General features: G+C 55.0%; 1 protein-coding gene across 32 annotated transcripts in view; it reads left to right on the forward strand.

Annotated features, from left to right (window-relative positions):
• Positions 1-15,379, forward strand: part of NFASC (neurofascin) — a 180,592-nt gene that overhangs the window by 104,325 nt on the left and 60,888 nt on the right. For 11 of the 32 annotated variants that reach the window (XM_080648729.1, XM_080648756.1, XM_080648759.1 and 8 more), the window contains 6 exons: positions 2,545-2,562; positions 3,294-3,399; positions 5,188-5,384; positions 5,847-5,969; positions 8,978-9,148; positions 13,147-13,197. In XM_080648729.1, coding sequence (XP_080504855.1) covers positions 2,545-2,562; positions 3,294-3,399; positions 5,188-5,384; positions 5,847-5,969; positions 8,978-9,148; positions 13,147-13,197 — 666 coding nt within the window. Of the gene's footprint in view, positions 1-2,544; positions 2,563-3,226; positions 3,400-5,187; positions 5,385-5,846; positions 5,970-8,977; positions 9,149-13,146; positions 13,198-15,379 lie in introns of those variants that run through there. The other 21 variants (XM_080648757.1, XM_080648737.1, XM_080648738.1 and 18 more) reach the window with 4 other exon arrangements.

Consider the following 15,379-nt stretch of genomic DNA (forward strand, 5'->3'; position numbering starts at 1 on the left):
AGGGCTTGCCAAAAAGTGAGTCTGCTGGCAGCTTCCCTGTCTCCCTCCCCACATCAGGGGACTCAGCGTTTTTCTCCCAGGAACCCGCCGAGGAGGGCAGTGGCGTGGTACTCCTCACCATCATCCCAAACGGTGCTGCAGGAGGGCTCAACACTCACACTCACACTCACTCCATCCTCCGAGGGATGAGCCCAGAGGTCACAGATCAGAGTCAGGGAAAGAAAAGGGGTGCATGAATACTGGGTCGCATCTGCCTCCCCCCCTGCAGAGTCTGTTGGAAGATTTTCCTCCATCTTGGGAGCCAAAAGAACAAATGTATTCTTCACTCTACAGTCATCATCCGACAAGTTCTGTAGGAGAGAAGGGCAGGTGGTGTGACACAGGATGGAGAATGGGTTGGGTGGGGGTGGGAGGGGCACAGGACTAGGCAGGCGGTCCCCACTGTCTTCTCCCTGTGGCAGCTTGTCTTCTGGGTTGGTTGTGTCCCTGTAATAAATTCCTTGGTGGCACAGTGTGGCTGCAGATGTCATTACCTCTTGAGGCAAGTAGCTTCTCAAGAAGCCCCTGGCCTGATTTCAGTGTGTGGCTGGGGCACAGTGGAGCTGCCTGGTTTCCGTATCCCAGCAGCTCTAACTGTCCTGTGCATCTCTTCTCCCTCAAGGTCTTCCCTCTGACTTACCTTTGTCCAGAATGTCAAGGAGAACGGAGGCCAAGGCCCCATCGGGCCAAGGCTGGGTCTGTGCCAGGAGTTCTGGGTCAGGCAGCAGAAGAGCTGGTTCTCACCCCCGTCCTGTAACAGACTTCCTGGGGGATCTTGACCAAGGACTTCCCTCCCCTGGCTTTGACTCCCTGGAGAATGTCTAGGGATCTTTCCACTGAACCAGCACTTGAGTTGATAAAAGAGAGGCGCAAAGCCCACCTGGGCAAAGCAGAGCCTTTGTCGGCTTCCCATCCTGGGTGAGGCCAGAGCCTTCAACTGTGAGTGAGGACCCAGGAGACACCAACTGTCTCCTGAGATGATAAACCAGGAGCCTGGGCTGTGGCCAAAGGGGTGGCAGCCCTGCTTCTCCTGAAAGTGGCCCCTTCTCCCAACTTCCCACACCCATGAGAGGTCACATTTCTTATTGTTTCCTACCCAGGGGGCCAGACAGAATTCCTCTTCTGTGCCCGAGCAGGCCACACAAACCCGGGCCACTTGAAAGAATTACTCTGAGCCTTTTCATGGGTCTTGCTCTCAAGACTTACACTCACTGATAGCGTGTGCAGTAGGCCCTCGTTCCTGCCACCTGCCACCTCCCCTCTCTGGTGCCTATCTTCTCTCCTGTGACTCTTTCTGCAACTATTGGTCCCATCTTAACTCTGCCTCTGCCTCTGCCTCTCTGAGCAACTGCCCCCTTCTGAGTCCCTGAACTCCTCGTCCATGTCTCATATGGTCCCATCAGAAAGCATCAAGGTCACCATAGCTCAGCAGCAGCCTCCGCTTCTCCCGGGAAGCACTCCCTCGGAACAAGTCGGCACCACACTGACATCCACACCCACGTGAAATGGGAAAGGCATAGTCTTTTTGATATAATCACGGGGGAAAGATCTCTCTAAAAGTTACAGCAACAGGTGTGCTGCTTTCTGCGGACAAGTTCAACCAAGACCTTGTCCCCACCAAGAACGTACCATCTAAAACCCTGCATTTAAATCGCGGTCCACAGCCCACCACTTGGCTGCTGGGGAGAAATGCAACATCTACCAAATCAGAACCTGCATGTTAACATCACCCCCAGTGGTCCCTGTGCTTGTCAGCGTTTGAGAAACATACACGCCTGTTCACGGGCATCTCAGGTGTGGCCACCGGCCATTTTGTCTCTTTTGTAAAAAGCAGGGAGGGGGGTACTGGGCCCTGCTTCACCCGCCGTGGTTCAGAAGGGGGATTTCCGTAGGGCAGGGTGCTTCTGCCGGGAGCAGGGCACTCACCATTCGCCTGTCCCTAAGAGTGGTCCAGAGGCCGGCAAAGGAGGAGACGATGAGGGAAGGTGGTACTTTCATGTGTGAGAGAGAGCAAGGGGCAGTGGGGGAGTGGGTCCGTGGGCCTCGCTGGGCCCTTGGGGCTTGGTCCGGTAACAGTGGTTCCACCCCTTCCCTGGCACTCGGCCTCACCCTGGCACGGTTGGCCGAGAAGCACCTAGAGGTGGCAGGTGGCATCCTCAGAGCCCAGCCTCTTAGGAGCAGCTGCCACTTTTGACGATTGGCCTCACCTGGTGGCACCTTCATTTGTCAGAAGCGGGTCTTTCTGCTCCACTGCGTGGTTTGGTCTCGGGGGAGGCATCGCCTTCCCCATGAAGCACCTGCTGGGTGCCCGCACTCCAGCGTGGCTCCTCCACTGAGCTCTGCCACTGGCAGGAGAGAACCCGGGCACAGTGCCCTCCCCCCCACCCCACCCTGCATATCCCTCTTCCCTGCGTGCTGGGCCCTGAGGACACCTGGCGACTGGTCTTGTGTGATAACTGATGTCTTCTTCTCTCCCCTCACAATGCTAACCCACCGGACTAACAGCCAGCATTCAGAACGAGCGTAAGTCCCGGGCGCCTCTCTGCACCTTTGCCTCTGGGGGGGTAGGAGGGCAGGAAGGTGGGCGGGCGGAGGCCAGGTGAGGGCACGCCGGGATCCTTGGCCTCTGCGCCCTGCCTGCTGCGGCTTCCTGACACCAGCGCTCTGTAGTGAGGCCCCTTACCACCCGGGAAGGGGAGAGGCTCAGCCTATGAGAGGCAGGCGGGTGAGAAGGGCCGTGCTTCCCGGTCCTCAGGCGGCTGGCACAGGAGCCCCCGGAGAAGTGCAGCTCAGGACCGGGAGGGAGGAGATGCTCTCTGGCCTGCAGAGAAGTCCCTGGGAAATTCTCTGGGGACTAAAGCTTCTTTCAGCTCCATCCTCGCCACAGGTTGGCCATCTGCTGACCCTCCAGGGCTCAGAACCATCACAGTCACTAAGTTCTGAAAATCTAGCTGCTTTTTGTTCCTACATTCATTCAACAAACATTGCCATTGTCCTAAGCATTGGACAGAAGAGTGGGTCAAACAGAAGCCTGGCCTTCAGTTTCTCACGGGGATACGGGGACATCATAAAGGGATTCTTCTTAGTGGGTGTCTGACCCGCATCCCTTCCCCACGCTCTCTGGATGGGGCCCTGCCCACCCTGCTGGCTTGCTTTTCTGTGTGGTTTCCGAAGCTCTTCCTTCCAGCCGTTCTCCAAGCCAGGGGCCCGGCAGGTTCCTGCAGCCTGACTGCCTGCCGTCTGCCCTGTTGCAGTGTCCCAGCCCCCGACCATCACCAAGCAGTCCGTGAAGGACCACATTGTGGATCCCCGAGATAACATCCTGATCGAGTGCGAAGCAAAGGGGAACCCGGCCCCCAGGTGAGCACACGGGGCTGGGCGAGGGAAGGGGCCACAGGAGGCCATTTCAGCTCCTCCTGCGCTCCGGGCCTGATGACAGCTGGCCTCTGAGAAATTGCATTACCCATTCAGCCTGCACTAGGCAGAAAGTACAGTTTGGAAAATTAGGAAATTTAGCTGATGAGGAAACTTGGGACCAGGAACTAAGAGGCTTCAGGTCACACCAAAAGCCAGGACTAGATACGCTTTCTGGCTTCCAGCGTAACACTGCCTGGGTTGCCATGCTTAGCTCAGAGGAAGTCCCTCTCCCCAGCCACTGAGTGAGTTCTGAGCTCGTCCCTGCTCGTGTGTGTGTGTGTGTGTGTGTGTGTGTGTGTGTGTGTACACGTCGGCATCACGTGGGTCAGCAGACTCGAGTTGAAAGCCTGCCGCGTGCCAGGCTGTGTGTCCGAGTTGTTCCTCACACACAGAGTTGTGTAGGGGAAGGGCCTACATCCTTGTGCAGGGAGGTGAGATGGAGGCACAGAGACACTCAGTGCCTTTCCAAGGTCACCCAGGCCAGGTGTGTTTCAGTTGGACGGCAAGCAGCTTCCACAGGCCGGAGCTTTCAGGAGCTCATGCCAGATTCAGACCCAGACATGGCAGGACCCCATGTGTGTGTGGGGGGGGGGGGGGGAGGCGGGGGGCGGTCAGCAGGAGAAAGGAGGCAGGGTGCAGCAGCCTCAGGTGTGTGGCAGCTTTCTTTCCCCGCCCTGCCCCCCACCCAAGTTTGCATGAGCCTGTGGGCCTGGAACAGCAGAGCCTCCTCGCCCACGGTGGGAGAAGCAGGATTCGCCCTGAACGGTCAGGCAGGGCTTGGGTGACCTTGCTTCTGAGGTCTGGGCTGCCCCATGTTCTGTTATGGGGACAACGACTAACGCTGAGCGGCCACGGCTGCTCCTGCTTCTTTAAGGTTATACCCTGGGCAACTAGACATGCGTCCCCCAGGACTGTGGTCGGCAAACTGCGGCTCACGAGCCACATGCGGCTCTTTGGCCCCTTGAGTGTGGCTCTCCCACAAAATACCACGGCCTGGGCGAGTCTATTTTGAAGAAGTGGCGTTAGAAGAAGTTTAAGTTTAAAAAATTTGGCGCTCAAAAGAAATTTCAATCGTTGTACTGTTGATATTTGGCTCTGTTGACGAATGAGTTTGCCAACCACTGTCCCAGGAGAAGCAGAAGGACATGCTTCTAACCCGGGCTCAGGTTGATGGAGGCTGCTTTTTCTCTCTCGACGGGGCCACTGCCTTACATCCCACCCACTGAGCAGGGGCCCAGGTAACCGGAGCCACCTCACTTGGCTTAGAGGCTGTTATGAAATGAGGAGGCAGGCGGAGCGAGCCAGCGCCCCGGAGTGTCCTGGGGGAAATGGGGACTTGGGTTTGCATTCCTAGCTGGAGGGTGGGAAGCTCTGGGGGTGGGGGGCAGCTGACTCTGGATTTTAAAAAATACATATCGCTGCCCACTCCTCCAAAGAACAGTCCCCAGGGGCTGCTCGGTATGTACCGTGTGGAAGCATGACTCCCAGCCTTGGCTGGTGCGAGTGCTTCGGGGACCTGCTCCCCAGATTCACCTGCGGGGGAGGGGCAGACGCTGCATTCAGGATTCCCAGGTGGTTCTGCCACTGCGTCCGGCTGGGCCCGTTGGTATGAAGGTGTGGTTTTGTGACTGAGTCAGGGACTAGGGTCCTGAGATTGTCACCTGGAGCCCTGAACCCACCCTGTTACCGTTTGCGGCTCCTGCCTGACCCCCATCCCCCCATTGTCCACAGCTTCCACTGGACTCGAAACAGCAGGTTCTTCAATGTCGCCAAGGACCCGCGGGTGTCGATGAGGAGGCGGTCCGGGACCCTGGTGATCGACTTCCGCAGTGGAGGGCGGCCAGAGGAGTACGAGGGGGAGTACCAGTGCTTCGCCCGCAACAAATTCGGCACAGCCCTGTCCAACAGGATCCGCCTGCAGGTGTCCAGTGAGTAGGGGGGCGGGGGGCGGGGGGCAGGGTAGAGATGCCCTGCTCCTGGGTGCATGGGGTGGGAGGGCATGGACGGTCATTCTGCCCTGCCCTTGGTCTGTTGGTGCTTTGGGGCCCTGCAGGTCCTGCTTGCTTTTCTGCCTCTGAGCAAAGCGCACCACCCCAATTCAAAACGATTCCTTGGGAAGGAAGCTTCTGAGCCCGAATATTGAACAAGTTCACCGGCCACTCTGGGCACAGGAGGAGGGGAAGGAGAGGAGCCTTTGAAGATATGCATCCGTTCAGACAAAGGCCTCTCTCCTCTCTACTCCGCCTTGCTTGGACCAGAGGCCTGGCCCTCTCTCCTATCTCGCTTGTCCTCCTGCTTCCTCTTCCCCTCCTCACATGCCGGCCCCTAACCCCCTCCTTGCCCGGCCCCAGCCATCACCCTCATTTCATCCTCCTCTGTGTTTCGCCCAGAATCTCCCCTGTGGCCCAAGGAAAATCTAGACCCCGTGGTGGTTCAAGAAGGCGCCCCCTTGACACTCCAGTGCAACCCGCCGCCCGGACTTCCGTCCCCAGTCATCTTCTGGATGAGCAGCTGTAAGTCTTGGGGATTGGTGTTTTATGTCCATTTTAATCTTAGGGACTAGGGTGGGCGTGTTAAATGGCGGGGGGGGGGGGGGGGGGCGGGGGCCTTGCCTTGTGAGAAGCAGATGTAAGGTGGCCACGTGGCTAAGAACAGGCTCTGTGGAGAGGCTGATTGGGTTCATTTCCTAAGCCCGGCTGCTATTCGCCGTGTGATCTTGAGCAAGTTGCTTAACATCTCTGGGCCTCAGTTTCCTCTCTTGAAAATGGGGCTGATAACTGCACTTATATAATTATTATAAGGACAAGTAAGTTAATGCATCCAAAGTACTTATAACAGGGCCAGACACACGGTAAGTACTCGGTAATATTTGTGAGCAAAAGTAAAAAGAATAAGAAAGAGGATTAACTGTGTGTGTTTTTAACCCTTACCCGAGGGTATTTTTTTCCCATTGATTTTTTTTTTTTTTTTTTTTTAGAGAGAGAATGGAGGGGAGGAAGGAAGGGGAGAGAAAGAGAGAAACATTGATGTGACAGAGACACATCGATTGGTTGCCTTACCCTGACTGGGGTCAAGGGTCAAGCCTGCAACTGAGGTACATGCCCTTGACTGGGAATTGAACCCATGACCCTTCGGGCCGACACCCTAACCGCTGAGCAAACCAGCCAGGGCAGAAACTATTTTAAAATATGCCAATTGAAGGTGGGTTGGCACCGAGCCTCTTTCAACCCTTGGTTGGTCTGGATTCCAGCTTCCTGTTAGGACAGAGTGGAGCATGCGCGAATGAAACCTCTGGTGGAGGGGTGATGGGAGGTAGGATCTCTGGAGCAGGGGACAGTGCACCATCATTCAGAGCTTGTCCGAGCTCTGTTTTGGACTGAGCCTCATTTAATCACTCTGGACCTCAGTTTCTTCCTCTGTTTTCAAACTAAAAGTTGGGGGGGGGGGCATTATGAGGGTGCATAGAGGACTGCTATCTGTCTTCCCAGCTGCCCTCCCTCCCTCCCTCCACTTCTCTCCCCGCTTCCCCTGCCTTCCATTCCTTCTTCCCTATGTATGCATCCATCTGTCAGTCTAAACCCCCTCCCGCCTTCCTGCCTGTCATCCATGCTCTCCATTCCTGAATTCTTACCAAAGAGGTCGCCTTGTCAACGAGCCAGCAGGTGAGCTGTTTTGCAGAGGGCGTGTGGCTTTGTGCCCAATCATTGTCCATCTCTTCCCCCGCCACCAAGCACATCCGTGGGGAAGGCTGCCTGGCCACAGCCTGGGCATTGGTCTGTGAGCTAGCAGGTCAGAGCCTCCTCTCTCAGCCCCTGCGTCACACTCTCACACTGCCTCACAACACTCGTACCTCTGAGCAGATCTCATGGCCTTCTTTTTCTTTCTTTTTTTTTTAAACTGTTTAAAGCATTACATATATTAGTACATATATCTCCTTTTTTCCCCCATTGACCTTCCCCCAGCCTCCCCTAGCCCCTGTCACATGCCCTCATCCCACCCCCCACCCCAGTGTCTTGTGTCCACTGGTGTGCTTATATGCATGCATACAAGTCCTTTGGTTGATCTGTTTCCCTCCCTCCCCAACACTCCCCAGCCTTCCCGCTGTATTTTGACAGTCTGTTCGGTGCTTTACTGCCTCTGTATCTATCTTTTTATTCATCAGGTTATAATGTTCTTTATTTTCTATAAATGAGTGAGATCATGTCTTTTTCTTTCCATCCCCACTGACATGTCCCCACCCATGTTTCCCTGGGTTACAGTAATTACCCATCCCTGGCCTTCCTGGTCTTTCTGAAAACATACATGTGACAGTTCATTCATAGGCTCAAAACCCTTCATCGATCCTCCATCACCTCTGACACAGTCTGGACTCCTTTCCATGGCCACAGTTCCCTTCTGATCTGGTCCCTTCCGCCTCTCCAGCCCTCCTCCCGCCCCTCGGCCCCTCCTCTCCCCTGCCCTCCTTCTCAGGGGCTCTCTGCTTTAACACACACTGTCCCTGTCTTAGCTCCTTCCTCTGATGCCTTATAAATGTTACACAGCCTTCAAGCCACAGCTCAAGCCCCTAGAATGGACTGGCTGCTCCTTCTCTTAGCTCATCCCCTGCTTGTCCGGGGTGCCCACTCACCACACTGCATTGCAGTCAGTTATTTATCCCCTGTCTCTCCTACCAGACTGCAGGCTCTTTGGCTTTCTTACTCATCTCTCTTTCCCCAGCACCTCGCACAGTGCCTGCACATAGTAGGCCTACAGGAAACCTTTGATAATTGAAGAGCTGACCAGCCATTGTTGGAGAGTTGGCATCATTAACCTGGTGCTTGAAGAAATGGTGGCTTAGAGAACACTCGTGAGGATAGGAAGGAGTTTGCTATGAGTAGTCAGCCCTAGAAGTAGACTTTTACAACCCAGATTGGCTGTTTGCATTTACATCAGACGCAGTGCTTGAAAAATACATGGACACTGTAGTCAGCATTCTCTGCCACTCCTATGATGCCATTAATTCTAAAAAGCACACATTTTCATGTTTTCCCATCTCCAAAACTGAGAAGCATCCTAAAATTGATGGCGTGCATCAGTTATATTTGGTAGTGCTATTTGCTTTCTTGGGGACTGGACGGGAGGCAGGGTATAAAAAAATAAAACAAGTGAATTTGACTCCTGATTTGGGAGCATCTGAAGGTTCGTGTCCCCTCCCTCTGGCCTCCAGGCCAGCCTGATCTTTTGTGGCATGAACGGGAGACAGAAAAGTATGGTCATAGAGCATGGACGTGGTGGGCAGGCAGATCTGAGTCTAAATCCTCCTCTCCCTCACTGCTTATGCAACAGAACAGGTAAGTCCTCTGCTTTCTTACCTGTGAAATGGGAATAAGCCCCCCTCAGAGTTGAGAGTGAGGTTGGGTCAAATAATGTGGAGCACCGGGCCCCGGCTGGCCCTCCATAGGTGCCCACTCGCCAGAAACATCATGATTATTGTTACTGTTATCATTTCTGCTAACCTCCCCGTACCTCTGCTTTCCCACAGCCATGGAGCCCATCACCCAAGACAAGCGGGTCTCCCAGGGCCATAACGGGGACCTGTATTTCTCTAACGTGATGGTGCAGGACATGCAGACCGACTACAGCTGCAACGCCCGCTTCCACTTCACTCACACCATCCAGCAGAAGAACCCTTTCACCCTCAAGGTCCTCACCAGTAAGTGCAGGCCCTGCCGGGGGGTCTGGGGTCCGGGGCGGCAGCCCACCCAGCCGAGCAGCCCGGGTGCCTGGGCCTGGGGGAGATGCGTCCCCGAGGCTGACCTAGAAACCTGTCCAGCTCCCTGTGCCTGAGCTACTTCAGCTTCTCTCAGACACCTCCTGATCGGGAGCCTCGAGCTCACCTTGGTCCTGCCCTGGGTCAGTGCTTCCCAGACTTCGGTGGGAGTCAGAATGCCCGGGGGACTTGGCACGGTCCCCGGGCCCAGCCCGATGGCGCCTCTCTGTGCTTCGTCAGCTCCCGGGGGATTTGGACACGCCCGGATTTGAGAAGCATTGTTTTAGGTGCTCATCCACACCCCTCTCATGTACTCAGCTTGATTACTTCTTTTATGTTTCGTCATTGTTTGCTTATCTTTATTTCTAGAATAAGCCACAGCACAGAACATCCACATGAGTGGGTCCACCTACATGAGTTGCATTTGATTCTGGGACATGTGTATTGTTGGACCCTATGGAATCGCTGTGTTTGCAGGTTGCAGGTTTATGGTTAGCCTTGTTTGTTTTCATTTTTATTCCCTGATTCTGTCCGATGGGCACCAAAGCAGATCGGCATTTCCTGACCCACAGTAGCGTTTTGCTGGCCCTGCACGGAGGAGAGAGAAGCTGATCAGCTCCGGGCACACTTCCTGCCAGGACTCACTGGCTTGGAGCTTTGGCTGCGAGTCCTCAGCCTGCTCGGGATGTTGAACGAGGCTGTGTGGGTTGTCCCCATGGATTTATAACATGCCTTCCATGGAGGGGCCCCCCGCCCCAAAGACCTCAGTCTGCCTGACTCAGCTGTGAATGATGTTTCCAACACTGGGGTCAGTGGCGATTGTGAGGGAAGCTTTCTCAGGTTGGAGAAAAGAGGCTGAACCCTGGCTTCCTGGAGCCCACACGTGCAGGTGGCTGGCGATGCCTCCTGGAGGGACGTGGGAGGTGGGGGAGAGGCTTGGGTGAGCTCACTCCTCACTCAGGACAAGTGGGGTGACCCCCTAGCACTCCCCTTTCCTCGCCAGACCCTGCCCGCGATGGAGACCTGCAGTGCCAAGTGTCAGCCCGGCCCCGCTGTTCCCACGTGGCCTCGAGATGGAGCCACAAAAACAGCTTCCCCTGCTTTTTCCCCCCTTTCTTTCTTTCCTTTCTCTTCATTTCCTCCCCTTTTCTTTTTCACTTCCTTCCTCTCTATTTCCCTTTCCTCTTTCTTACTTTCTTCTTTCCCCCTCTCATCTGCTCTCGCTCTTTGACCCAGTTTTACCCGCCTCTAATCCCCCCTGCCCCCCCACCTCGTGCCTCTGCAGGTCCCCACACTCTGTTCTGAGCAACAGGATGGCCAGAAACCCAGGGACAAGCCCCACATGTTCCTGGCAGGGTCACCCAGCTTCAGGCTGCTGCTGCCCCTTCCTGGCGTTCTTATTCTAGACAAGAAATGGGTTGTCTGAGGTGTCTCCTCGGTACATGCCAGGGGTGACTGCCTGCCAGCTGGCTGAGCCGGGAGGACAGCGTGGTCTGCCCAGGACCTCAGTGGCCTCCGGGGCCAGGACGCGGCTGGCTGTGTTAGGTGGGGGGAAGGGAAGGGAAGTCAGGAGCTGCTCACTGAGCACATCCCTGGATGCCTGCAGTGCCATCCCCGGGTCCCTCTCTCCCTGCCCGGGACAGGCTGGAAGTCAGCCTGCTGTTTGAGGACTGGGTCAGGTGACCGTCCGTGGTCCTGGCAGAGGCCTCCGCTGTCACACAAGGCAGAGGCAGGGGATGGAGGTGGGGAAGAGCCTTCCTCTGTGGCATTAAGCAGTTAGAGATTTCAGCCACATTTACAAGTTGGTCTTTCCAGAAACATCCTTTTCTCTGAGAAAAGGGATGTCTGTTTCTGCTCCACTAATGGGTCTCCTGTGCCACTGAAAACGCCTCCAAATGCCGAGGGGCCCCGGGCGCTGCCAGCTTCCTGGAGTCTCGGGGGGCAGCTTTGGCCAGGAGCAAGCTCCAGGCACTCGCACAGCCCACATGTGCTCTCTCCCCTTCCCTGCCTGGCAAGGACGCAGGCCTTTTCTTATGCCTTCAGGACCAGGCCGGGTGGGAGGCCGAGGTGGGACAGCTTTGAGACTCAGCCCTCCAGGGCTCTGTCACAGCTCGCCCACCAGGAAGGAATAAACCTCACCACAGTGGGTTTTGTATTTCCTGCAGTAAAGGAAGGGGTACCTAACACACAGCACTGCGATCTGGAATCAGTTTTAAACTTTGTTTGGGGTGCAGTCCCACGCAGAGCAGGTCCCGTCCACCCGGTGCCTCTGGACAACGAGAGGCAGCCGTAGCGAGGGAAGCAGTCTCCCCGAGGAGACGCGGGAGCACTCACCGCCTCCTTCTAACATCTGTGTCTAAGTGACGCTCTCCGAGGCGTCAGAGGCCTCCCTGAACTCCTCAGATGTGCTCCCAGGTCCACAAACACAGGCGCAGCCTGAGCGTGGGTCTCCTCTCTGGGTGGGAGCACAGAACAAGGGCCTGTCCCCTGCGTGTCCCCGTCCCCTCCCCCAGGAGTCCAGCCACAGCCAGGCCTACCCTTTGCCACTCCACCTCTCCTTTCCCTGCAGGTCCCGTCCACCTGTAGCTCCAGGGAGACCCACGCTGGCTTCCAAACACCGGCCAGGCCTTTCACACACACTTGCCTTAAGGGCCAGTGCTAAGTCCTGAGCATCTTCCTGCTGCCGTGCAGCCCCAGGGAGGGCCAGTGTCCAGTCAGCTGTGCAGTCAGCTGTGACAGGGTTGAGCTGTCCTCCAATAGGGCAAAGTCCTGGCAGGCACCTCTCCTCCCTCAGGCCAGGGGCAGGGAGGGGGGGGGCGCGGGGGGGCGGTGGAGAGAAGCGAGGAGCAGTTCCGGCTTCTCAGGGCTGTCTGCCTGGCTGCCAGTCGGCTGCTCTACCCCCAGCCTGTGCTACTGACAGAACCTGAACCCCGTGGCTGGAAGGGATGGCACTACAACAGTGAGAAGGACTTAACCATCACGGCATGATCATGTGCCCTACTTCAAAATGCTTTCTCACGGAGGGTTCAGGCCCAAGGGTTTACTCGCCTAAAGGAATGGCTTCGCTTCTGAGTCTCGGCTTAAGTCAGCAGGCCTCTCCCAGTCCACAGTGTCGAACTCAAAGCACTCACGTACCCCCCCCACCCCCTCCCCGCCCCGCTCTCTCTTTCTCCCTCTCTTCCTCTTCCCCCTCCTTCCAAATTCCCTTTCTGATCCTAAAATCTGAGCCTCAGCCTAGTTCTGTCTGCACCCTGGACCACTCCTCGCCCCCTCAGAAGGAGGCCTTTCTGCCCACAGACACATCTCGGAGACCAGGCTGGCACCCACTAGTCAGGCTGGGGGTGTGTGTTGCTGGTCAGCACGCATTGTCGGCTGCTGCCCAGGGTCCCTCTCTCCCCCTCTGCTGACGCATGTTTCTCTGGACGGTTTTCTCCGCTCCTTTACTCCCACCCCTTGCAACCTGGCTTCTGCTCAGACAGGACTCGGCCCTTTCCCGGGGCTCACGAACACCCCTTTCTCTTTAGCCCCCAAGAGCTGGCTTGACCCAGAGGCCTGGCAACTGGGGATTTTGATGGGAAGCAGTTGTTCAAAGACGGCTACGGGGTATCACTAACCCTTATCTCCTTTGTTTGAAAATACAGTAGGACCAAGCAGTTAAGGGCCAAGCCTAATTTTTTTAATTTAAAAAGAAAAACACTTATTTTTTTATTGCCTTCTTTTGCAGGAGTTAACCTTTTCTTTCTTTTTTGGGCTGTTTTGTGTTGCTTGTTCTTCACCAAAGTGTGTTTCCTTTCCAAGTTCGCCGTGTCTTTCCTTTGCAAAAGGCCACGGTGCGCTCCCGGTTGTTTGGTGGCTTCGCATTTCTGTTTGTTCTCTCCCGTTTATGCCTCTGTGACCTCTCCGTGGCCCCCTGTTTGCTCACCCTCTTTTGTTTATTGCAGACCACCCCTATAATGACTCGTCCTTAAGAAACCACCCTGACATGTACAGTGGTGAGTCGCTGTGGTAACCTTGGGAGTAACCTTGCCTGTCCTAACCCCAGTTTGCCTAACTTGACTGATACCATGTCCTTAACTCGTGCTGAGTGGCAGGTCTGACAGCTGGCCAGGCCAAGGTGCCAAGGTGCCACCTGCAGAACGCTGCTGGCAAGGAAGACAGCGGCCAGTTTGGGAGTTTGAGGTGGCTGATGTGGTTTGGTCTCCTCCCACATGCAGGCCTCCAGTTGGTAAATTCTGCACACGTTGGTCAAACCAGGGGAGGACTTCAAAAGGGCTTCTTGGAGGGTTCAGCAGAAACTTAGGCATCGGTGGTAGGTGGGGGGAGGGTAACTGAGGATGAGGAAGAAGCAGTAAGTCTGGTCCTAGAGTGGTTTAAAGAGCACAGAAAGCCTTGCAGTGTGTGTTTTGTTAACTCTTTTAAGTGTCTGGGTGTGAACTGCCTGCCTTGCAGTCTAGCCATAGCTAGTGGGGTTACCATATCACAGGCCCCTTGCCTCTTTAAAATCCACCTGGGAAATGGTGAGAGTCCCGCTCTGAGTTCTGTTTCAAGGTGAATATGGATGAAGTTGTGTTGTCCCTGGCCCTCCTCTCTCCTCGGGGAGTGCATGCAAATCCAATGCCCACCCATCCACACATTTGCAAGTCACAGAACAGTTTCCATGAGGCATAACTAACTCATCACACAACGGGTTGCTCAAACTGATTAGTGGAGTAATTGGCTCCTTCCACACCTGGGTTACTCCCACCATGGCTCAAGATGCCCTATTTCCCGAGCAGCCAGAAGAATCGTCCTTTTCTGCCAAGACAGCTGGCCCCCATCATCAGCCTCGCCCCCAAAGCTGAAACTGCAGGTCCCCAGGGCGGCGTTGTGGGCTCCACTAGACAGGAAGTGTCTGTATTGTGATGTGCTAATATAAACAATGAGTGGGGGATGGGAAGAGGGGTGAGAGGCAAAGGCTCTAACTTGGCGCCAAGCAGCTGAGATCCTGCCAAGGAGATTTACTGCCTGAGGAAGCAGGGGATCTTTGCTGGATTCTGGGTGTTATTTGTTTTCTGAACGATGGGGTAACCGCCATGGTGTCCAGAACCCCAGTGCACTGGTGTGGAATGTGCCTTTTTCTAAATTGGATTTCGGGTAATCTATTAAAGAAGTATTCTTAAAGCTGGAGAACATCAGAGCCAGACGGTCCCTTAGAGACCGTCTGGTCCCAGCGCCTCGCTTTATATAAGATAAACAATTCAGGGCATAAGCATATGGAGTTGTTTTATCAATGGAGTTGTTTTATCAATGGCGTAGGCTTGGGTGATTCCAGCCACTTAAACCAGTTTAGTATTACAAGTGAATGAGTGGGAGTTGTAAGAACCAAAGGCTATGAAAACAAGCAAAACTCACAAGTACTCGCATTGTTACCGGAGAGGGACCAAGCCCAGAGCAGGTCTGCCTGAGGCTGGCCTGTGGTGTGTGGGTTCTTGACTTCATGCAGGAAAGATTTCACAAGATGAGTCCAGGTGATTCTTCTTTTTTTTTTTTTTCTTTTTTTTTAAAGAATCGTTTATTGATTTTTAGAGGGAAAGGGAAAGAGAGAGAAACTTGATGTGAGAGTACAACATCGCTGGGCTGGCTCCTGCACGCTTCCTACCGGGGATTGAGCCCAGGAATGTGCCCTTGACTGGGAATCGGACCTACGAGGGGTGACACACAACCAACTAAACCACAGCGGCCAGGGCAGAGTCCAGGTGATTTTTGAGCTGGGGAGAGCGGAACAGGAAGGGCTAGGATAGAAGGAGCTACAGAAGAAATTCTAGGCCGGGCTGCTGTGTCTCTCTAGAAATGTTACAGGAAAGAAGTGTGCCGAGGCTCCAGTTTGGCCAGCTCACTGGAGAGTCAGCGAAAAGGAGACCTTGGAGACAGATTCAGGGGGTTAACCTGGGACGAGCTGCCGCTGCTCCTCGCTCCCCTGGTTGCAAGTCTCATTGGGACACTTCGTTTAAGAGAAAGATAATTCACTCAAAAAGGAGATTCAGCTGAGCACTGGCTTCTTTGTCTTGAGGGGTTTTATCTGCTTTCCAAAGGCAGGGATTTGAGGGGAGGTCTCAGGAGGAGAATCACAATAGAATAGTCATCACCTTTCCAGATGTGCCCTGTCAGGGCCGTGGTCTTCATTGACTGATGGAC

This window comes from Plecotus auritus (assembly GCF_963455305.1).
Source record: "Plecotus auritus genome assembly, chromosome: 12".
Lineage (NCBI taxonomy): Eukaryota > Metazoa > Chordata > Mammalia > Chiroptera > Vespertilionidae > Plecotus > Plecotus auritus.